This window comes from Pipistrellus hanaki (assembly GCF_964339955.1).
Source record: "Pipistrellus hanaki genome assembly, chromosome: 2".
In the NCBI taxonomy this organism is placed as follows: Eukaryota; Metazoa; Chordata; class Mammalia; order Chiroptera; family Vespertilionidae; genus Pipistrellus; species Pipistrellus hanaki.
The window spans coordinates 43,762,802-43,786,696 of record NC_140504.1 but is presented as its reverse complement, the minus strand read 5'-3'; the positions used below and the strand labels follow the sequence as shown (position 1 = coordinate 43,786,696).

Sequence of the window (23,895 nt, the reverse complement as noted above, 5' to 3'; positions counted from 1 at the left end):
CTTGAGAGAAGGGGTATAGATAAGCCATCCAAAACAAGTAAATTAAAAAGTCACTAAGTGCAACTCAATTTCCTTTCCTTTAAATTATATTTTAAACAATACTCAATGCCACCCACTCAAAAATATATACTGTATATTTATATATTTAAATATATAGTCTTAGACTATAAGAGTGAAAATGCTTTATAAAAGTCAATGAGAGAGCTCTACAGCTTAAGAAGACACTCACTGCTTTTTTTGCTCACTTCTACTTATTCATGATAATTTTAATCTTGCAAATAATAGATTTGAAGGCTTAAAGCCAGAACCAGAACCAGACACCTGGTTGGACATTAGGTAAATGTAGCCTTTTACTTCTCCTTCCCTTAAGAGACCACACTGAGAAGAGGAAGGAGGTAGGGAGAATGCTTTGAAGGTCAAGCAGCAGTGCCTTGTAGGGTGCTGGGCTGATGGAAAGAGTATGGAAAGAGCTCACACAATAGGGCTCACTCCCCCTCTTCTTTGATACGCTGTTGCTTGTTGCGACGAGCATCCATGTCAAAGTTGAAGTCATTCCACTCATCGCGTGGTGGGAAGGAGATGGTCTGGCGGAGAGTGAAGCGCACAGCATCAATAACACGCTCACCCCGGGTTTCACTGGAGCCCACACTGACTGTAGAGGTACCACTTGGGGTCCGCAGGAGGTGGGGAGGGGAGGAGAAGTCGTGTAGCTGCCGGTGGTCCAGAATGCCTTTCCAGATGGCATGTCGGAATTGCTCAGGAATTTTTAGACTTGCCAAATCCTGTGCAATAGGAAAGGGAAATAGTTAGGGAGAATCAGGTCAAAGAGACAACTGACATTTAGTCTGGGACATTTTGTCATTCCCTAGTGCTCCTCTGGTTTAACTGACCTGAATTTATTGATCTCTAAATTGGAAAATAAAATAGCTCTCCCATAACCTTTGGCACTGCAAGTAAATAAGCACAAAGATACAGCCTTGAATGCCATCTCTGCTTCTGGATAACTTTGCTCGTTTTTTACTGGTAGTAGTTCCTTCATTAGTAAAGTGCTGACAATAGTTAGACCAGAGGGCAAAAATGCCCAAATAGAAACATATGGTAAAATACCTTCCAACTCTCAAATCTACATGGTTCTAGTCACTAGAAGAAAGGCATTAATGGAATGACACCACCACTCAAATGAGGATTTGAGAAGAAAATATTACTATCAGTTACTAAAGAATTTATATGTGCCATCTACTGAACTATATTATTTTATATTCATGATTTCACTTAATGCTTAGATTAGTGGTAGATATTATTATACCTATTTTTATATAGGAAGCTGAAGGTTAGAGAAGTTGACAAGCCTAAATTTGCATAACTAAGTGAATGACTTGGGGACTCAGGACAGCTTCTGAGTCCAATGGCCCAATTTTCAAAAGGTCTCTTAGTGCTTAGATAAATTAAGGTATCAAAATGCAAAGTATATTCTATGAATGGGAGTAGAAGGCATGACACATATAGTTGATTTAACTAAGATGGTAGCATCTCTTACATTCATCCACAGTAGCTCTTCATTACCTTGTTTCAGTGAGGGCTAATTTTGGAAAATTATATTATTACTTTAAAATTTTTATGGAATGACATATTGACTAGAAACAACATTATTCTTGGAGTTAGAACTGGACAGAGGAGCTTTTGTCACTGACTGGCTCTAGACCTTCATCAAGTCACTTATTCTCTACTGGCCTCATTGATAAAATGGAATACAATTCCTTTTTAGGTCATTGTGGAATAACATAAATATGGATGTGTAAGTATTTTGCAAATTATAAACCATACTATATAAATCTTAACCATGTGTATTATTGTTGTATTATTACTAGTCTATCCTTGCATCTTAGTGAAAATACTTATGAAAACTCTCAAATTTAATGGCACTTCTTTTTCAGGAAGGGATGCCAAATAACTTAGACTGATATTGAAAGACAAGCTGAAAAGGTTTTATTTCCAGTAATGAGATGGAAGAAGCTGAAGTGAGGATGCAGAATTATATAGCTTCCCAATCTTTCCCAATTTGGACATTTGCATTATGGGTACTCCATTTCCTACTCTAGGAGAAGAATATACTATAGAGAAGATGATCCATAAATAGATAAGTGAGCATAGTTCTTTATGCTTCTGATATTCACAATAATAAGTCCAAAACTTCTTATAATCTAGGCTTCATTAATCCGCATGACTGTCTGGATAGACTTTAACTCATTACAGACAGGTAAGAAAGCTGTGGCCCAGACACTGGCACAAGACCTAGCCAATGCCAGCAGAGAGAGATATACTTGTGGAGAACATCTACAGATCCTAATAGGCAAGGGAGCATCCTGACACATGCCCCAGCGGGGACAATGAGCAAGTAGAAAGTATAACTCTAAAAATGTAGGGAAGAGACATATTCCCTGTTCCATCATGTAGGGTTCCCAAACAGAGCAACTCCATTGTCTTCAATGGATGGACATCATTATTGTTATCTAAAACCTTTCAGAACTAACTATGAAAGTTTTCCCTATAGTTTCACCTTCAGGGAGCAGCATCCAGAGCTGACTTGTGGGGTGGAGAGGGGTGGGAACAGGGGCAGCACAGCATATATGGTTTACCACAGGGCTGGGCATTCTCATGCTGCAAGGGCATCCCTGGCATCGGTACTCAAGGAGAGGGGAGAAAAAAGTCCCAATTACAGAAGCAGGAGCAGAAGCAGAGGCAGAGAGGATCTTCTTCCACCAGTCCAATGGGACCTCTGGAAGCTGGTAGACAGAATAGTGAACCCAAAAAAGAGCAACATGAAAGGCAGCCAGGGTGGAAAATTAGATTGTCTAAACCAGAACAAGACAAGTTCCCATGTGAGCAGCAGTTTAAGACATGGTATAGCTTGCTCCGAAGTATAAGCCAAAGAATATAAAAGCTAGAGGAGAGTGATTTTGAGCCCAATTGGATTAATTGCAGCCCACAGAGACAAAGCAATAACCACAAGTTTGCATTGCTACTAAAAAGCAGAGCTGGGATTTAAACTCACAACCAGTAATCTTTGCTCTTAATCATGGATTTCTGAGCCCTATTCTGATAGAATTGAAAATGAATGAATATATGGTTTTCACTGAGTAGAGCAGCTGAATCCCTTTAAGATCCCACTTTAAGGAAAGGCAGAAAAGGCTGATTCATAGAGTAAAAGACCAGAAGTTAACTCCTCAGGTTCTATTCCTGATTCTGACATCAACTCATTATGGCAAATGACTATATTGTCGTCTCTCCATGTTTTAAAGTGTGAGAATAATATCACATGCTTTCTGCTCTCCTCCCTAGGATCTGATACCAAATAATGAGAACATCCAAAAAGTTCTCTAAATTTGGAAATTGTTCATTTCTTGAAGGTGGGAATTAGATCTCTTCTTTCCCACTGTGTACATAGTATAATATGCAGCAGACAATTCACTGATCAGACAAGCTGAGGAAGATTGATTGCAAAGCTTCCATATGTGCAAGCTGTGATCTAGGAATATTTCAATATGGATTCCATCCAAATTGAGGGTTGGAGGGGATGACAAAAACAAATTTTACAACCAGGGGGATTGTCCTACAAGGTGGTTGTCACCAGAGGGAAAAAATGAAGAAACAAAACTCAAGAGAAAAATCTAACAGTTACTTACATCCATGGAGTAATGCTCAATCTGATAGATGGTGGTCAGCCCCTGGGTCGTGAAATAGTCCAGACATGATGAACAGCCCAACCTTGCTAAGAAACTGCAGAGGGAGGAGGGAAGAGGAAGGAGGAAACAGAAAAAGAAAGTTCACCCCAACTGCATTGGCAGATAAAGAAAAACCCAACATTTTGCCCTGGGATGTCCTATAGAAGAGACTATGGGTAGATTAAGTGTATGTGGTTCTTGGATTTGAGACTTGGAGATGATAAATGAGTTGAAGTTTGGGTCTATAAAATTAAAATCAACTATAAGTATTCCTGCAGAGCAGGAGTTTTCAAATGGTGATTGAATTGTAAGGGGCTCTATAATTGTGCCTTAGCAGCCATTGCAGGGGGTGAAAGGAAGGAGTCCAGCGGTCAGCTTCTCAGCCCTCTTGCCTCCTGGCTCTTCACTTCAAAAAGAGCATCTCTACTTTAATTGTTTGTATTTGAGGGTTCTGGGAATGGTTCTGAGAATGGAATGAGACTAAGATAAATTTATAGGCCACCATACTATGAAGCCATTAATGCTTGTTAATTTATGTTTTGGTGCTGGTCTCAGACTGATAATGCCACCACCTTGTCACAGAACCAGATGCTGGGTGGGATAAGCTATGCATTTTGCCATCCCTTTGACTGATTCTGCTAGTTTTATAGCACCAATCATATGGAGCTCAATGCATTATTCCAGCAGCAAATGAAAGAATTATTCTGCACATGAAGCAGATGATGTGTCCTGGGAGTGAGATTTGGGTGCCTATTCTTGCCACTGTGGGGAATAGATCTGTCAGGCTTCATGCACTTCTCTCTTCATGCTATCTGCACTCCTTTGCATGGAGTGTTCCCATTTGCCAAATAGCAAAGCAGCAGAGGCCATCAGGTTCTTGAAAGTCCCTGTCATCTTAGTTAACATGAAAACTCTTTTATGGGGATGCAACTTCAAAATAATCATCCCGTGTGGCTGAGAGCTATGAGGCCTAGAGAGCAAGAAAGGGAGCAGGATAGCAAGTTTACAGCCCTATTGGGAACCCCAGCCCTGGGCACCAATTTGAAGGCCACAACTGACAGTGTAAAAAAATGGGAGGGAGAAGATAGGGAGCAAGTGAAGATGGGGGAATAGGCATGATAAATTATATGCCTATAAACTCACATTTTCACTTTCTTCCATGTTGATTAGGGTGATGTTCCTTGATTAAACACTGCTGACCACTACGTAGATCAGAGATAATAGTAGCTGAACTTCAACCATAGGGCTGCTTTCTTTCTTTCCAATTCTGCTATTAACTTTGGACAGTGTCCACCCTCCACCACCCAGAGATGTTTAGGACAGGCTCCCATACTGTGGCACATTCTGTGGACTCACCTGACAAGGCTGCAATCTGTGGGGTACGGAGGTGGGGGGGTGCAGTGGGAGGTGGATGGCATGGAGAGTGGGGGAGGGAGGGTCTGGGTGGGGCTGAGTCCATTCATGTCTCCAGCCACTGGCATGTGGGTGCCCATCATAGGAACTGAACAGAAGCAGGAGGAACAGAGAGGGTTACTGCCGTCATCATGTACCAGCATCCTAGTGGTCCATCTTGTCTGGTTTAATGTACCTAATCTACCAGGCTTTCTTTTTAATCATATCTTTCACTTCATCCCCTCAAGTGCCCTACATCTCATCAAACTAAAAACTAATTACATGTATAGTCACCAAACTAAAAACTAATTACATGTCTCTTGACCTTTGTATAGTCTCTTAGGACAATCTCTTCCTACTTCTTTCTGTACTTCTAATGCTCTGTCCAATTGCTCATTGCTCCTGATGTTAATATTTCCCTTGTTGTATTTGCCTTAATGGGTTATATTTCTGTCTCCCTCATTAGCCTAATCTCCTCAGACATTGAGATTAAACCTGTACCCATCTAAATCCCCATAGATACTAGCACAGTGCATGGCACTTTAGGTTAAGTGAGCAAATTAACAAATCTATGAGTGAGAGAATGAATATTTATTTTGGAGTAAGGGATTTGTTATAATATTTTTTAGGAACCATAAACCTAATAAGAAGGAATGCAATTAAAAATTCTAGCTTTCTTATGGCCCATTTCAGGATTGTATTCATACATTGATTTTTTTTTTTTTTTTTACTAAACCATAAACTGTAAGCATTCATTATAAAGAAGAATAAATTAATATAAATAATATTTATGAAAAAATTTGTATTCAGATAAAAAAGAGAAAAACAACATATATACAAAAAGATGAATGTAATTTACTTCTACTTTAATGAATAGTAGTGGGCCAAAGAGAAAAGACTTCTGCCACTAACTAGCCATCTAAAGAGCACAGGACTATATGTCTCATCAGTTTCTCCTCTGACTTTCCTGATGACAGCAAATTGTGAAGCATAAGTAAGAAAATTGTGAAGTATAAGTAAGAAAAAGTAGGCAAAGTCTGTTACATAAATGTTAAGGATCCTATCATTACTACTCTCTTGTCATCCAAAGAAACACTTGATGAATCTAAAATATCATAAGAAAGAAAAACAAAAAAGTGAATGAGTCCTTTTTTTTATTTTCAAGGGGTCAGGTTGAGTCTTAGGTTGTATTTATCCCTGGCTCTAATGTCTTTGTTGCTATATCAGGCAATCACATCACATACATCTTCATCTCATTAAAGTCTGAATATGTGTCGTCAGACCACCAAGAGTCCTAATTCTACTCTCCTTAAATTCATTAAGAAAATTTAATCTTTTCAAGGAAAAACTGAAAACACAGGTTTTTTTTTTTTTTTTTTTTTTTTTTACTAAAAGTGTATTAAAAATGATGAAGGGTTTTGTAAGACAATTTGAGGCACTGTTTTCTGAGGGCATTACAGGATACATGTATAGTATTCGGGCTCCTCATCCCTGAAGATATTATACATCCTTTTGCATTTTTACCATCTTTGTTTTTTTTTTCTTTCAAGTTTGGGTATCCACTTTGGTAGATTTAGATCTAGTGGACAAGATAATTGAATTTACACACAAAGCTATATAGCAATCATCTACTCGAAGGCCCAAATCTCACTTTTTTTTTTACAGTTATACTTAGCTGTTATAAGGGATCTGTATGTAAATCAGTGAAAGAGAAACTCTTTCCTTATGTCAGTCATTAATGATTGTGAATGAAATGGAGAAGGCCAAGATTGCAGGGCACAGAATCATAGAATGTGAAATGTGCAGAGCGATGATTTTATGAATGGAAAGCTGAGCATTAGAGCAGAGAGGTGTCCTTTCCATAGTGATATAGCCAATATTGTAATAGAGTCCAGACTATAATTTATTTCTCTAGATTTTAAGTCCACCATACCACGCTACTTCCCACATGTTAGATGTATTTTCCTTTGACTATCTCAAAGAATGTAGGAAGCGAGTCTTCATCCATGTTGACTGTCCTTTTCACAGAGATCTTTATCCCTACTAAACAAATAGCCTTCTTCATCTCTACCAATGTACTTCGTAATGAAACACACACCTCAAAAGTGAGAAACTGTTTATGATGAGAAATTCAAGCCACTCAACTTGGAACTGTTCTATCCCACTGAGCCTCCCACTTAACTTAAAAGCAAGTCTTTCCTGCATCCCAGAGCATAATCTTCCTCTAAAACTAGCCCTGTGGGTTCTTTAGCTGTGGCTAAAGGGAGATGCTCTTACGGTTAGCTCCCATGCCATCTGGAATGGTGGTGGGAGTGAGGGCGTTGCGCTGCTGAGGGTTGATAAGCTGGCTCACAGAAGGCAGCTTGTTCATGCTGTTCATTTTGTTCAGAGGTGGGGAGCTGTTACCATATGAAGACTGAGACTGCATCGAGGTCCTAGGAACACAAACATTGGAATGATGGTGAGCATGGGACACTGAAGAGTGGGGACTGGTCATTTCCAACAAGTCTCAGATTAAATCATGGCCTGAAACTATACAGTTGCAAAATGATTCCTCCCGGATCAATGACAAGAAGTTATCTGCATTTCCACCTGAGAACTTTCCTGACTAGGGAGGGATCACAATGCTATCAGGAAATCATATTCTTTCTGAATGTGTACTGTACAAAGTGAGTATTTCCTTTGTGAGAGGAAGAACAAATGCACCCTCCTTTGTTCTTTTACAATCTTTTCTATCCTTTTGCATTCTCCTGCCTGTCAACTAAAACAAGTTTAGAAATCAATAAGAAAAAAGAACTGAATGAAGACTCAAAGGTGTATGAAAGATATGCAGACGCAAAGCTCAAATGGCAGTGGGAACATTTCATTTGTAGTTTCCTGGGCCATTAGGGATATGCAAAAGATAACTACACAGCCAATCAAACAAGGCCTTTAGCAGCAGACCCTGCTTCCATGCAGAAGCCTCAACATGGAAACATGCTTTGTCAGCCTAGATGTTCATGAACCATAAAATAACCATTTGGAATGCCAATAACTTTGGTATGCAGGAGTACCCTGGAAGTCAAACAAATGTTTTATTGACTTTCCACAAGTCTTCTGGTAGACAAAGAAAAAATAAATTCCATTCAACATAACTTCATTTGGAAAATTTACTACAATTGGTTTGCCATATTCTAATATACCACATTTAATATTACTGACACCATTGTCATTCCTGACTTTTTCTTTGAATATAGAACTAGTGATATCTATTAGAATCAGGGTAGGATACAAAGTTAAAAAATATGAAAGTTTAAGTCTTCTTTGAGCATACATTAGGAAGCTCTAGGTCTCAGAGCAAGCCTCTAAGCATCCCTGCCTTTGTTTCCTCACAGGAAAAACAATATAAATAAAATACATATACACTTGCTACAGGAATTAGATGTTAGAGGTAGGAGGACTAATAAGAGGTAGTTGCATCTTTGAGAAGCTCATGGAATAATGGATATATGGTGATAATAATCCAACTTACCTTGTAGAGATGTAGTAAGAACTGGAAAAGATAAGATGAAGAACTTTATAGACAATGTGGTATCAACAGTGAATAATTATTTAAATATAGGATGAAGATTGGACTTTGAGCATGTTTTTAACCTTTGATGGGAAAATTCTTCTTTCAGACTTTTCAACAAAATGTATTATTGTGTTACTGTTTATCTCTTCCCTGCTGCAGCCATACTGATATTAGAGGAAAGAGAAAGCATTTTTCTGTCAGTTTTATTCAAATATATACATGTGTATGTATGTGTGTATAGATATACACAACTATATATAGAAACAAAATTTAAAGGTTCTATAAATAAGCCCAGTTTTCAAATAAACATGGTATAATAATGTTTTAAAACACAATAAAAAGTGGTTCTAGTACTGGAGTGTTAGAGTAGGACACTTGGTCTTTGAAGCTGCTACACTGCTCTCCATAATTACACAAAACAGGAATGGCTCCATTCCATAGCACTGAGGAGCCACAGCTAGGGGAATTCAAACAATATGCTATATACACATTTGCATATATATGAATGACAATTATTATACAATTAACAATTCAGCTATCCATTACCATCATGTCTTTAAGGTAGGAGAACATTGATTTTTCTCTATAGCCCTTCTCAAGAACATAGATAGATCCATGTTGTATAAATAGGTGCTCTCCCAATTGTAAGATACTTCAGGTTACCAAGCTCTCCTTTATCTATTTTCTGAAATATTCTCATCTCTCTGTAGAGGAGTACATGGTATGGCAGGGTGGAAATGGATAAATATAAATTTCTAAGAAAAAATGTACCTAGTTAGAAATTGTCCAATGATGAGTAGAGAAATCTTCTGGCTCCTAGTCCAAGAGTTTTGTGGGTTTTTTTGTTTGTTTTTTTGTTTTATTCTATGGCATTTTCCCAGAAATAAGATAGTGGTGTGCAATAAGTTACAGAATCAAGAAATTGGTGAAGTCAGAAGAGAAATGTGGGAAACTGAGATAACACAGGGAGCAAGAGATGTAGTAAAGGGTGCCCCCACAGCTATCATCAAATTGACTCTACCTGGTGAAAGAGTCAACACATTTGGAGATACTTAGGAACATATGTAAGTCCATATCCAAGTAGAGGAAAACATAGACAAAGTGGCCTAGAGATGTTTTTCCAAATGCTTCTTCTTCTAGCTCTGCCCACTACCAATTTCTCAACATGCCTGTTTGCTAGACTTCACAGGCAGGCTGGTCCTGTGTGACCTAAAAAGAGTGCTAGTTATCTCTCCCATTCCTTCAAACCAGTCAAATGTACAATAAGAGCTGATGGAAGCAATACTTGACCAATTATGTTCACCATTAGGAAAATAAAAATATATTTAAAAGCTCTGCATTTTCCCTGGAACCTCAGTTACAGTAAATGGCTTCTTTCAAATCCCATTACAGTTCTCTTTTCTTTTTGTGGTCTTTGTTTTGACCATTTTATTAATTCATTTGTTATAAACTGCCTAAACTATATTTGAGGAAGGTTGGTCAGAAACCACAGATGAACATCACCCTCTAAATCTGACACAAATTAATTGACTTTATTTTACAAGTCTGTTGAGTCTCACTTTATTAATCTATAGAAAAGCTATTATACTCATTTTAGAAGAGTTGCTGTGAAGATTACATTATATATGAGCTCTGGACATTGCCCTATAATTTGTAGGTGTGCACGATACATTGGTTGCTTTTACTCTTTCCTTCAAGCTCCAAATGTTTCATACTCTAGTGTTTGGTTAAGGAGATAAAAGGTATAAGTTTAAGATTTAATAGGAGTAAGTGAAAGGATTGTTGCCTAAACCAGGTTGGCTCCATGGATAGATCGTTGGTCTGCAGACTGAAAGGTCCAAGGTTCGATTCTGGTCAAGGGCATGTACCTTGGTTGCTTGCGGGCACATCCCCAGTAGGGGGTGTGCAGGAAGCAGCTGATCGATGTTTCTCTCTCATCGATGTTTCTAACTTTCTATCCCTCTCTCTTTCTCTCTGTAAAAAAATCAATAAAATATATATATATTTTTTTTTTTTTAAAAAAGAAAGGATTCTTAATTGAGCAAATCTAGAAATTAGAGTAAGGGAATCTGAAAAGGTCAGAAATTCTGAATGCCTCTCTCTTAATGCAGAAGTGAGTATTAAATCCACAAGGCAAAAAGTCAGGATAATCTGTTTAATATTAAGTTTGCAATGTCTGACATACAAAGAATATTCTGATTATCTCTATGTGCTGTGGAAAGCAAATAAGTCTGAATAAATTTGTAATGAATTTAAAGTCCTTGAAGAACAACCTTTCTTAATTTTTTTTCTTTACAAATACAATGTCACAACCCTTGAATAGACAATCCCAAAGATTGATGTGAATCTGAAAAGATAAAAAAAAAATGTACTGAAGGATCACAGGACCTGTGGCATTATGGTTTTCTTATCCCTCCTCAACAAAACAAAGCAAAAAAAAAAAAAAAAAAAAAAAAAAAAAAAAAAAAAAAAAAAAGGTATGAACATAGCTCTTTTCAGAAAAATAACAAGGTGTAAGTCTCAGACTTTTCCAGGAATCCAATATAACAGCAATATAAGAATGCATATTTCATGTATTTCTATATTTCTAGTGCAGTGGAGAAATCCTGGTAAAGTCAAGTCCCAGTTCTTACGTCAAACAACTTGGGCTTCTGTAAACATTGTTAGCAAAATTTAGTATCTCAAAGTGACATTTAGATCATCCAGGATTAGAAAACATGTTTCCTGATTCCAAGTCTAATGACTATCCGGGTGGTAGAGAGTCAGAATTCTTTGGAAGGCACAAATTCGTCATCTTCACCACCTTACTAGAGATGCCTAGAATTCCACCAAAAGATTTTGCCTCAAATCTTCCATTGCCAATTAAAAAACTTGTTAGTATGATCTGGTGATACCTCAGAATAAACTTCTTTCACCAAACCTATTTCTGGAGTACAAATCTGAAAGGGGGGAAGGGTATTGAGAAGTAGAGAAAAACACCCCGGGTATGAGGAAGGTCATAGAAGGAAACACATGAACCATCAGGAAAGAATTGTTTCTCCTCTAATTTTTTCCCAGAAACTGTTCTGCTTGTAACCTTTCTCTCTATCTAGGTGATCTTCTAAATACAAAGGGTAGCATTTAATCTCCAGACAGATCAACCAAAATTGTAAAATATTTTCCATCAGTTCAAATATGTGCATTTATATTCAGGTAACTATAAGCACATCAAAAACTTACATAAAAATAGAGCAAAAGAAAAAGGCTTCAGAAGAAAAATAAATATTAAATAACTAAACATATTAATTAATCCTTGATGGGATTTGTAAATTAAAATTATTAGATTTAAAACACTTTACAGATGTAACAAGATCATCGGATTTTTTTTCTTAAGTACTTTTTAGCTACTAAATTAATTATTTTTATTTAGAACAATTGTTTTTGAAGCTTTTAAAAATAAACATTCATCCAAAACCGGTTTGGCTCAATGGATAGAACGTCAGTCCTGGGTTTGATTCTGGTCAAGGGCATGTACCTTAGTTGTGGGCACATCCCTGGTGGGGAGTGTGCAGGAGACAGCTGGTTGATGTTTCTCTCTCATTGAGTTTCTAGCTCTCTATCCTTCTCCCTTCCTCTCTGTAAAAAATTATTTTTAAATCATTAAAAAAGAAAAAATTAGATAAACATTCAAAGATGGGGATATATTGTTATTTCTTTAAAAAAGGCATTGGGCAATAGCTTCAACTAAAAGTTCTGAATGAATATTTACTAATGCCTCTGTCACAGAAGTCAAATTATTTACTAATTTTGGATTTGAATTAAATTCCTTTTAGTAAATTTAGCAACTTAATGTATAACTCAAGGATTGTTCAGAGGTGTGAACAAATGATACTGTAGTGTATGATTTGTTATGATGAAATTAAAGCTTAAGATATATCTTAGTGCTAAGGTACATCTTCAAGTTAGTGTTGGCACTGCAATTTATTTTTAGGATTTATAACCTTGATATAGAATATCTTAAATAAAAACAGGAAATACTGATAGTGTAAGAAGAACCAAAGTAACTCTCCTATTATTCTTTTTATTTAGATTTACACATGGTAGTACTCCAAGCACTTAAATAAAAATAAAAATATTTATAAGGATTTTTTGTAAAAAGCAAGAGAGACAGAAAAGAAAAAAGAAACTGCAAGGTAAACCAAGATGCAAAAGTTTATTGAAAATTAAAATCACACATTCATAAAGCAACAGCCTCCATAACAAGAAATCTCTTTTGTGGTAACACAGAATTAAGAGCTGGTGATCTGGTGTGGGGAGATGAGGAAGAAAGAAGCTTCCTAAAGTCTTAATACTATTTTTAAAAATGTTTTTAACCTGAAAAGAAATAGATTCTCTAAACTCCTTGAAAAAAAAAAAAAAAAAAAAAAAAAGGAAGCCATCAGTTCTATCTTTAATTCTTAGGCCAAGAGTGTTGGTTTCAAATGCATCCACTTGAACATCACATAAACAAAACATAAGGCTACTGGACAATGGAGTTTGAGCGGGTCAGTGTTATAGTAGGATAGAGGGATAGGAATGCCAATCAAACAAAATAATCATAGTTTTGGTGAGAGAACTTTGAACTCCATTTGGGGCATTTAAGAATGATATATAACTGCATAGAACAATATTACGGGGGCAGTTTTACCCTTTGAAAATAACAGAATAGGTTTACCTGCTTTGGTGTCTAAACAACAGTTTCTTGGGGGTAAGCCTCCAGGATTCCTATGAGTAAGGAAGACTATCATAGGTACTGGCATATGGTAGCAAGGGTGGGATTTGACACAGCATTAATGAACTTATAGCTATACACGAGGGGAGGATACTAATAATGCAAGTTCTCAAAAAAGAGTGAAAGAACATCCCCCACACTGGCTATGTATGGTAATTATCACCTCACTGCCCAGCAGTACACTTTACACCTTAGTTTACTATTTGCAATATTATTGCATGACCAGCATTAAAAGGGCCTCAAGGAGTCTCTCAGTCACGTACAACTTATGCACAGACAATAACAACATTTTTCTCCTTTTCTTAAAAAGATATCTTAAGTTTGAGACCTGCTCAAAAGCTTCTTTATGAGTTTTAGAAACACAACAGAAGGTAACAGAAAAGGGTTTAATAAACATCTTAATGCCCTTTCCCAACCTGAGATCCTCCCTCTCAAGAAACAACACAAAAGCTCACAAGCACAAGTGTTCCTGACTGATCAACGCTAGATCCAAGGATACAGAATCTGCAGAAAATGTCCTTTCTTGTAAAGTTTTGAGTCCCTTCAAAGATTTTCTCACTAGTGGCTGTGTGCCTTTGAACAGTTGTGTCTCTGAGCCAGTTTCTCCAAGTCCTGCTTACAAGGGCTGGATTCACACACAAACACACACAGAAACAACAAACATACACTCAAAATACAAAGAAGGGGCTCTAAGGGTACACTGATCGGTTTGGGGGGTTGGAATGTCTAAAGAAGACGTCAGATTGTTTTGGAGTTTCTTTCCGGGGCTCCACAAGCTCATTCCTGAAGCAGGCTGAAAGGAGACTGCAGAGAGGAACCAGAGAAAACAAAAGATGAAAGCTTAGGACTTCATATATTCAAACAACTGAATACAGAAAACACATCCTCCTACTTTCATGATCATAGAATAGATAGAACAGAATGCCTGTAAAGCTCTTTTTTCACCTTCCTCTTTACTCACTTTTAAAATTACTCGGAGATGATTTCTCAAGATTTTTATGAAGAAGAAATGAGATAACAAGGTGGTAATTAACCAGAAAGATCTAAATCATCTATAACACTTTTTTTTTTTTTTAAATTGCATATTCCTGAATCCCCTCTGAGACCAGGCTGGACCCAGGCATATCTATTTTTTTTTTTTTTTTAACAAACTCCACAGGTGAAAACTACTGAGATCAGGGAGGTCAAAGTGCTTAACACAGTGCTTGGCATATTGCACTTGAATAATTGAAAAAGGGAATTCAGAGACAAAAATTAATCTTTTGAAAAATGTCATCTACCCAATTAAGATACCTCATTACTGTTCCCATCTAGCCTAACTATGAAGTATGAAGAAATGTGATCTTATCAGTCTGGGGGCTGCGTCATCATGCATTTGTAAAAGTCTCTTAATGAGCATTTATTTGTATGTGCCCAGATTGAGATGGATAAACATCTTAATCCTCCAGTCAAAAACCTGGCCTATAAATGCATATGTCAAATATATGAAAGCAACTTTTGCATAATTAAGTCATCAATTATGCCATAAAGATGCCAGGAACAAATCCCTTTATTTTACTAAAAATTGCGCAATCCATGGTCTATTTGGAAATTGTTTCCCAACTGGCTTATAAGTCATATTTGGTTACTCCTTGCAAAGGAACAAAGGCGTTTTTACTTGGTTAGGTCTAGGGTTCAGTAAAGCTATTTCACCAGCAAGAACGAGGATCATCTTAAAAAATATGACAGAACAGCAATGAGTAAGGAAGTAATATACTGCCAACTAAAGAAGTATAGCTTTGACTGTTTGCCTGTATCTTACATTTGGGGCTTCTCATGGAGCAAGGCTTAAATGAGACAACATGGAGAAATCATGTTCTAGCTATGATAAGAGTGAGTGGACCACAGAGGTTCAGACTTTGAGACCTAGAATTTAGACAATTTCTGTGGTGAGATGTGAGAGTTTAGAAAAGTGATCCAATAGATCTAAATTTAATTAATCTGAGGTTTTTTCCTTCATTACCAATTCAGAGCTAATGAATCTCTGCTCTAACAACTTCCTAACATAGTGGCAAAGTTCAAAAAGGAAAACTGTGTTAACTGTAAAAAACATGTGCAGTTCTATGACCTATAAGGTTGAACCACATGGAATTACCAATATTCATCTGTTTTTTAATCCAAGAAACTGGCAATTTCACACAAATATTCTGGAAATTTGGATGATTTCTAAATCAAACTTAGAAATATGGTATTTATCACATCTAGCATTGATATTTGTATCCTCTACATTGATGATCCTGAAAATATTGCTTACTTCATCCTCAGGTATGTGAATCTGAGAAATATTATTAAAGAAAATCAGAGCCAAATGAGCGCTAAGTGATAGGATTTTAAACTGAAACCACAAGGATAAGTTCCAAATAACTGATACAGAGACAGAAAAATGGAAATAGATGCTTGCTTTTGTCTTTTTATTACAATTTTCTTAACTTATGAAGCACACCAGAAATTGCAGAAAACTGTATCTTCTAAATATGATTCTCATCTTAACTTAATTATGATTTGACCATAAAATCATAGGTATAGTTCATTGGGCCTCAGCTTCCCAAGCTGCAATATGAAGGTATTAGAACTATGGTCTTGAAGATCATGCTCTGCTCTAGTATTCTCTGACTTGTATCTAATGAGCTATAATCATCAAGTGATCATAAAGAAGAAGAATACACTTAGTGCTCTCAGGAGATTACATATTTCTGTAAAAATGAGTTCATTCTGTAGAAACTCAAAAATAATTTTCTCTGAGAAATAAAGAGTTAGGCTAAGTAAAATTTTAACAGTAAAGTTGGCAAGATATCAGAATGGAAGCCAAGGAAAATAAACTACAGAAAAAAAATAGTATTGGTCTAAAATACTCACACAAAAAGATTGCTATAAATGTCTTAAGTGGTTTCTGTAGAGCAAACCTAAGAGTTAATCTCCCTTGAAAATATAAAGTTAAGGCATCTAGTTCAAAAATTTGTCCTCCCACTAGATTCTGGCATCTATAAACATAACCCCGTGTTTATTTCAATGTGAGCAAATCAACCAAAATCATATTTATTTATGAATGGTAAAAAACCTACTTATACCTGTAACAATTTGATTCACAAAAACTCAGTGTAAATTTATCCTTCATAAAGCCTATGATCATGAAGGTAATTGAGAAGGAATTTTTGAAAAGGGGAAACCATGCACAAATGAAAATCAAGCAGAGAGAAAACACATCATGAGCATCTAATAGAAGTAATTAAATTTAAAATGTGTTATTACCACCTTGTAGAAAGTATATTTCCCTCCCACTAATTTTTTATCTACTATAAAGAAAAGCACAAAATTGATTCCTTACCAGGATAAAGTTGGTATAATGTTTTTGGAAAGAAAATCACAGGCTATTGAAGGTATTTCCAAGCTAATTTGTTATTTTCAAATGATTGCCAGATAAATAGATTTCCATTTTTCTTTGTCTAGTTATTCATGCTCTTTCTGGCAGATTTGCATGAAAATAAAAGCTGGGGGGAAAAAACTCAGCCGAAGGGTACAGCAACTGGAGAATTTCTATAGATGCATATCAATCATTGGAAAGCATTATATATAGTATAATGCAACTTAGGCAAAATTAAACCAAATGTCTATATTTTGCAAAGATTTCATTTTGCAGTCTGTTAGATTTTCATGCACAAGTTATCACATCTAAAGTTAGCTCTTACAAGACTGAGATATAACAACTCAAATACATGCAATGATACTGTAAATGGACACCCCAGGTAATTATGAGTCTACTTATTCTCACTATGAATCTGTGGCCACATATGCAAAAAGTGACTATGTGTCTCTAAAATCTTCAGGCTTTTAAAATAATACAACTTTAAGTTACATTTTTTTCTTTGATGCAATAGATTGTTTTATGAAATAGGAATTGGGAAATAATTTCCCTTTAAACCAATGTCAGCCAGTCAGACAATAAGCACGAGATAACTGATCATATGGGGAACACCAGGCAATGTATTCCCATATACAAACACAGATAGCAATTGTCCTGGACTGACTGAGGTAGATCCTCCTGGTTTATTAAGTCTCTAAAACTATTATACCAAATGATTCCCCTTATTGTATGAGCTAGAGAAGCTGTTTAAAATTGTTCTGATTTACATGATGCTGAGAATAAATATTCAGAGCTTTCTTAAAATTCAAAAGGTGCTCTGGTTATGAAATTTATCACTAAATTATAAAGCTATGAGAAGGCAGAATCTCCATCTTTCTCATGTCCATTCTTAATGCTTTCGTGCAACATATCTTCGCTGATAGTTTGCTATGTGAATCAAATCAATTATTCCAGTCTTAGCTGATAATGGGGTTGCATCATTTTGAGTCTGGAAGGGTGTGCCTAACCTTCTGGGACAAAATAAATCTCTTATAAAGGCTGCAGTTTTGTTAGATACTAAAATGTTACCTTAAAGTCACTTTAAAATTTCATAAAACCTTTTAATACCTCTCTATTTTAGAATATACATTTAGATTTAAAATATTCCTATTAAAAACTCTGAGCCTCAAGAAGGAACAGGCACTCACTTATCTAAACCAAGTCCTGTAAAAGACAATGAATGGGCCAAATCTGGTCCATAAGTAAAGAATGTTTTTTACATTTTTAAAAGGTGGAAAAATTCAAAAAAGAAGAATATTTAATGATGTGAAAATTACATGAATTTCAAGTTTCAGTGGCCCTAAAGGTAAGTTTTGTTGTAACAGCTCCTCACTTATTTCCATATTAGCTGCTGTGGCTTCTATACTACAAGGACAGAACAGGGGTAGCTGCAGGAGACCATATGGACCAAATAGCCTACATTATTTACTATTGGTGTGTTATAGAAAAGAACTTGCCAACTCTGTGCTAGATGGTCAGATCTCTTAAACCACACCATTTAATAGGTATCAATTTGGCCTGACAATTCTCTTCCTATTAACTAGAGAAAAGAGAATCATAGAGCAACTAGGTCAGCATGATATGCTACTGTGTCACTCTGGATATTTTTACTGAGCCAAACATATACAGAGTGAATTGGAGGTGATTTAGGAGAGTTTCATAATACCATGATATGACACGGGGAAAGCTTATTTCCTCTATGTTTGTAAGGGATGCTACAGGTCGGTTTCTTTCATCCCTGTTGAATGAGTTTATAAGAACTTGCATATATTAACATATATTCTAAAGAATCTATTGGATTGGTGGTGGGAATTTTGTCTTTAACTTTGTATTCTAATTCTCCTTTGGAATACTCTGTGTCCCCAAGAAACCCTGTGATTAGCCTTTCCACTCAGCCTTACTTAAAACCTTGGAATTATGATTTGCCAAACTCTCAAGCTACAAGTAAATGGTGAGCTCCTTCCAGGCAAAAAGCTTCTTAAACAGTCAAGAGCCTGAAGTCCTTTAAAGAAAGAGCACGTCTTTCTATACTTCCATTACCAACCCCAGGCCCCACAGCCAACAAGGCTTAGAGGATGCCTCCTGCTTATGAGAGAAGCAGTTTAACATCCTCAACTGCAATTCCGTTGATTAAAAAGAATAACAAACCCTTCTGATTCTACTTTCCATAGCTATCTCTCAACAGTTAGCTAATTAGAAAAAAATATTATATATTGTTCATGTACATTTCTACTGTAGAAGATAATATTTGCCTTTGGCAAGATTATTTTCTTTTCTTTTCTTTTCTTTTCTTTTCTTTTTTTTTTTTTTGCCTGAAGAGTAGAGTCAAATGTTTGAATTACTCAAATGGGCAAAAATGTATACATTTTACATATAACTACTAAAATTCTGGCAATACTTCCAGTACAGACATGTGATTATTCTTAATCATAGAGGGCTAAGTATAAGCAAAGTCCTGATTCACCAACTTCCCTTCTTTTTATAAAAGCTGTTCTATTCTTGTTAGTCATAAAACAATTATCATCATCAAAGATCCAAGAGCCAAGGTAAAAATTTATATATATTACACCATATATATATATATATATATATATATATATATATATATATATATATACAAAATCTGGCCCAATTTATACAAAAATATATTGCTGGAAGGCAACCTAGAACAGAGACACTAAAACATGGAAATATGGTGTCACTTTGTTCTGCATGCAGACATTTTCCCAAAGAACGTGCACTGGGCTTCAGAATTCTTCCCATCACAGCACTCAAGGAAGCCACTTACGGTAAAACCTATGTGCTATCCTTACTCCATGGTGGTTTTCCCAAATGTGGATACAACCCAGGAGAGGTACAAGATAACTCATTGGAGTGAGGGAAGACTACATGTTTTTAAATATACACATTATTGCTTGAATTTTGTGCATAGTCAAAATTCTTATATCAACAGATGTCTTTAGATAGGGATAAAGAGAAGAGAACTAACTCTGTTAGTATGAGTCTCTTTGTAATTCAGTCGAAATAATTTGAATTAAATTTCAGAATATAGGTGGAACTTCTCAAAGGGAAGGTTATAATAAGAAGTATTAGAAGGTGGCTGAAACTACTACCCCACACTAGCTCATTTGATCCTATCATGTCCTGCTGTTTCACAACCTCATCTCCTACATTGCCCACTGATCACGTTAATGTGATAGTCACTCTCATTAATGCCTTCTAAAATGACACATGGAAACACTCACTGTTTTTGAAGTAAATGCTGGTGCTGCTGCTGCTGCTGCTGCCTGTATGTTTCAATCGTGTGCTGGGGAAGGTACTGCATGAGTTCCAGGGATTCCTTGATTTTCAACAGCATTTCATATGTCTCACGGCCCCTCACCTAGGTGAACAAGAATAAGGAGAAAGGGGAAAATGAAGAACTCTGGAACCACTGAGACTGTCAATCCCCATTTTTCATGGAGTCTATGTTGACGATTTATCCTACTTGCAAACATTTATAACATGAAAATCAATACTTCTCAGCACTTAGTGTTAATTGCAGCCATAAGCAGAGTGACAAATAACTTTAACTGCCCATGCATGTTCCAGCTGCCTCTTGGTTTCAGTGCTCATGCTGTGAACAACTGTTCTTTCTGGGGTCTATTTAGTGTCACACTTTTTCATTGTGTGTGTGTGTGTGTGTGTGTGTGTGTGTGTGTGTGTGTGGTGAATTTGCTGTTTAAAGAAGTCCCTGAGTATAGTGCTAAAGTACTGTCTAGTGCTTTGAGTACTAGTATAAAGGCTGTAATGTCAAAATACAGGTTAGATAAGTTTTGTTTCAACATGATTATAGTGATATTGGCTATGAATACAATGTTAATGAGTCAACAGTATATATTAGATAAGGTATCTTTCGACAGAAACATGCAAAAAACAGGGTTACATATTGATCAGTTGCTAAAAGTGCTGTGACTAGAGAGGCTCAAAAAAAATCTGACCCTGTATTTCCCCTGGGAGCAATGGTTCTTTCACAACTGAAATTTCATTTAAAAAGAGCTTTTCAAGTGGTTTCTATGTCAGCAGCTAAAAACATTCTAGGTTTTTTGGCTTATAGTTGACCATTGAACAACATGGGTTTGAACTGTGTAAGTCATCTACTTATACACAGATTTTTTCCCAATAAATATACAGTCAGTCCTCTATATCCCTGGGTTTCATATCCACGGGTTCAACCAACCTCTAATGGAAAGAAGTATTTTTGACCTGTGGTTGGGAAACCCTGGATGTGGAAGGCAGATTCTATGCATTACCATTTTATACAAGAGATTTGAGAATCTGCAGATCTTGGTATCCTCAGTGGAGAGGAGGGATGACTATATTTAGTATATCAGGGTAATGTTTAATTTAAAGTTCACATGTCAGATTCTATATGTAGCCTGAGAAACACCACACAAAATCTTAGTTAACTCACTGTCTGATTGTTCTACCAGTAAGAAGTTGATTTCCATGATGGTCAGGGCCCAGAGAAGGTAGGGAACAGGTGTGGCACACCCAAACCTGTTGAATTGCTTTTACTTCCATCCCAAGGTGGCAGCTCCCAGTCAAACCTGGCTTTGTTTACCTTTGTCTCATGTCACTTTTGATGGCATCAAGGGCTATACTGTTTACCAAAACTTTGCTGCCAGTCTAGTTGCAAAGACCTAAAGGAATAAGATTTTAAGAAAAGGCAACCACAGACTAAAACAGGGCACCTTAGGCATATTGAGAGGACTAATGGTTACTTGTAGGAATGAACAATGTTCCTAGACAGTGGTTGGACCGAGTCTTCTGGCCATTCACAAATAACTGAGGATTGTCTTGCTGGGCTTTCTTTATAGTACTCTCTAAAAGAAATCACAGTCAATTCTCTATGAATGCTGCCTGATAGATTTTGTGAACTCTTTCTGATGAAATTTTAGTGCTAAATTGGTTCAGTCATACTGTCTAGGATAATCTTGTCATCTATAATAATAAAAGGATAATATGCTAATTTGACCAGATGTCCTTCTGGAGGTCATTCTGGACAAAGCCAGGGCCAAGGGGAAGCCTGGGTCCCGCGTGCCAGCTGGCAGCCAGAACAAAGCCCAGGTTCCAGGTACCTGTGGTTTGCCAGAGGGAAATTATATATATATAATTTAATATAATGTGTGTATATATATGTATGTATATAATATATGTGTGTATATATATATGTATATATAAAATTTGTTTTATCTCACTTGTCCCCGTTACCCTTTTCTCATTGTGATAGATAATCAGAATATTTGCACAACACGCAAAAGCATATTCAAAGAAGGTGAAAATGAAGTAATCATGAATACCCAAGGGAGACTAGACTCACTGGTAGGTATAACAGTTCATCATCAGGGGATCTTCGTTTCTTGATGGATGTCATCTGGATGCCATGTGTGTTCTGACGAAAAGCTAGTGAAAAAGAAAAGCAAGCTTCATCCTGGGAACATTTCTGAAGCAATAACACATTTACTAAACAGACAATAGCACCAGCAACACCTATGAGATTATAGTTTCTAGTTCTAAACAGCCACTTAATTGTGATGATTGTTTTTGTATTAAGTGCAAACTTAACAATAATGAGGTGGGGTTAAGTGAGGCACAACAAGTGAAAGACAGGGTTTTGGGAAGCTGGGAAATGGCCTGTGGCTTAAGTCATGCTGCAGGAATCCCTGTCTTACCGGTCAATGTCTGAATAGCTGTTAAAGAAAGGAAGATAAATTGGTTTTGTGTTTTATTTATCGGGTCATTGATCTTCCAAGGTGGTAAGTGCATATTGTAGAGTTAGTCTTGCCTATGCCTTCAGCCTGTGTGCTCGTCCCTCCCGTGTCATACATACATCACATAACTTCCGACAAGCAGTCTCATTTTCCAGGACCTCAGTTTTCTCCTCAGTAAAATGAGTGAATTAAGCTCATAAATCCCTCTGGTTTCCAAAATTAGAAACTACATTTAGGATTCAGGGTATAGAGATGATCTTCCTACCAAAGTTCACATAATTCATTCTTACTGATAGTCATTAATTTCTAGGCAATTGAGGTGCTCAGGAAAGAACTTAGGAACTAGGCCACCAGGCAAATTGAAGAGCAAAATTAAGATTGAAATAGAATTTTATTTATATTATTTAATTAAGGTGGAAATATTATTCTATTTATATTATATTAACATATTCAAAATAATTTATATATAATCTCCTTTTGAGGGATAATCAGAGAGAAGAAGAGCCTAGCAGAAAGGGCAAATCATACTGAACAGTTATTGATGGTGACTAGCTGTTATAGCTAGCTGTGATTCTCCTGTAAAATACAGCATACTTTCGATTTCTTTTGGACACTAATTAGTAATAAAATTAAAACAATGTCACATGAAATAAATTACAGTGTAGTATACTTTAAAATACTTGTTGTGGTGATATCAGACTTATGTGAGACACCTTCTAGAATCAAATCTCATAAGTCAGAGGCACTTGTGGATCTGTTGTTTTCACTCTTGGTGTAGCTGGAGGGCTAAGCCTTTGCGGGGTGTACCTCAGGGATGGTTGTGAGTAGAGCACGGGGCCCCAGACCACCCCCAGCTCCTGTTCCTTTCAACTAGAGCCCCTCTACTTTCATATATTTTTCACTGTGGGTTTCATTTATGAAAGAGATTTTCTGCTTAATAAAACAATTGAACCAAATCATTAACCTCACTACTGAAAAGGTGATGGAGGCCTCAATTTGAAGACTCCAAGAAAACAGATCTGTATCTTCTCCAGATGGTGCTTTACAAGGTGTGTTCTGAAATATCACTGTCCCCATAGACTCATGAGGTTGGCAGATGTATTTTCAGCCCTCATGCTCAGTAACAGAAAGATTGGTAGCCAGAAAGATACCAATTGGCTAAAATACAGATTCTCAGACTTCAGCGATCATTAGAGTCACCTAGAGCTCTTACTAAAACACAGATTGCTGGGCCTCCCTCCCAGAGTTTCCGACTCAGCAAGTCTGGGAACTGAAAATTTGTGTTT

At 36.6% G+C, this 23,895-nt stretch overlaps 1 protein-coding gene across 5 annotated transcripts in view; it reads right to left on the bottom strand.

Annotated features, from left to right (window-relative positions):
* Positions 1–336: 336 nt before the first annotated feature.
* Positions 337–23,895, bottom strand: part of TP63 (tumor protein p63) — a 131,879-nt gene continuing 108,320 nt past the window's right edge. For 3 of the 5 annotated variants that reach the window (XM_084872583.1, XM_084872584.1, XM_084872585.1), the window contains 6 exons: positions 22,219–22,301; positions 20,102–20,238; positions 7,392–7,549; positions 5,079–5,223; positions 3,684–3,777; positions 337–782 (listed from right to left, as the gene is read on the bottom strand). In XM_084872583.1, coding sequence (XP_084728709.1) covers positions 486–782; positions 3,684–3,777; positions 5,079–5,223; positions 7,392–7,549; positions 20,102–20,238; positions 22,219–22,301 — 914 coding nt within the window. In that variant the 3' untranslated portion in view covers positions 337–485. Of the gene's footprint in view, positions 783–3,683; positions 3,778–5,078; positions 5,224–7,391; positions 7,550–13,878; positions 14,222–20,101; positions 20,239–22,218; positions 22,302–23,895 lie in introns of those variants that run through there. The other 2 variants (XM_084872581.1, XM_084872582.1) reach the window with 1 other exon arrangement.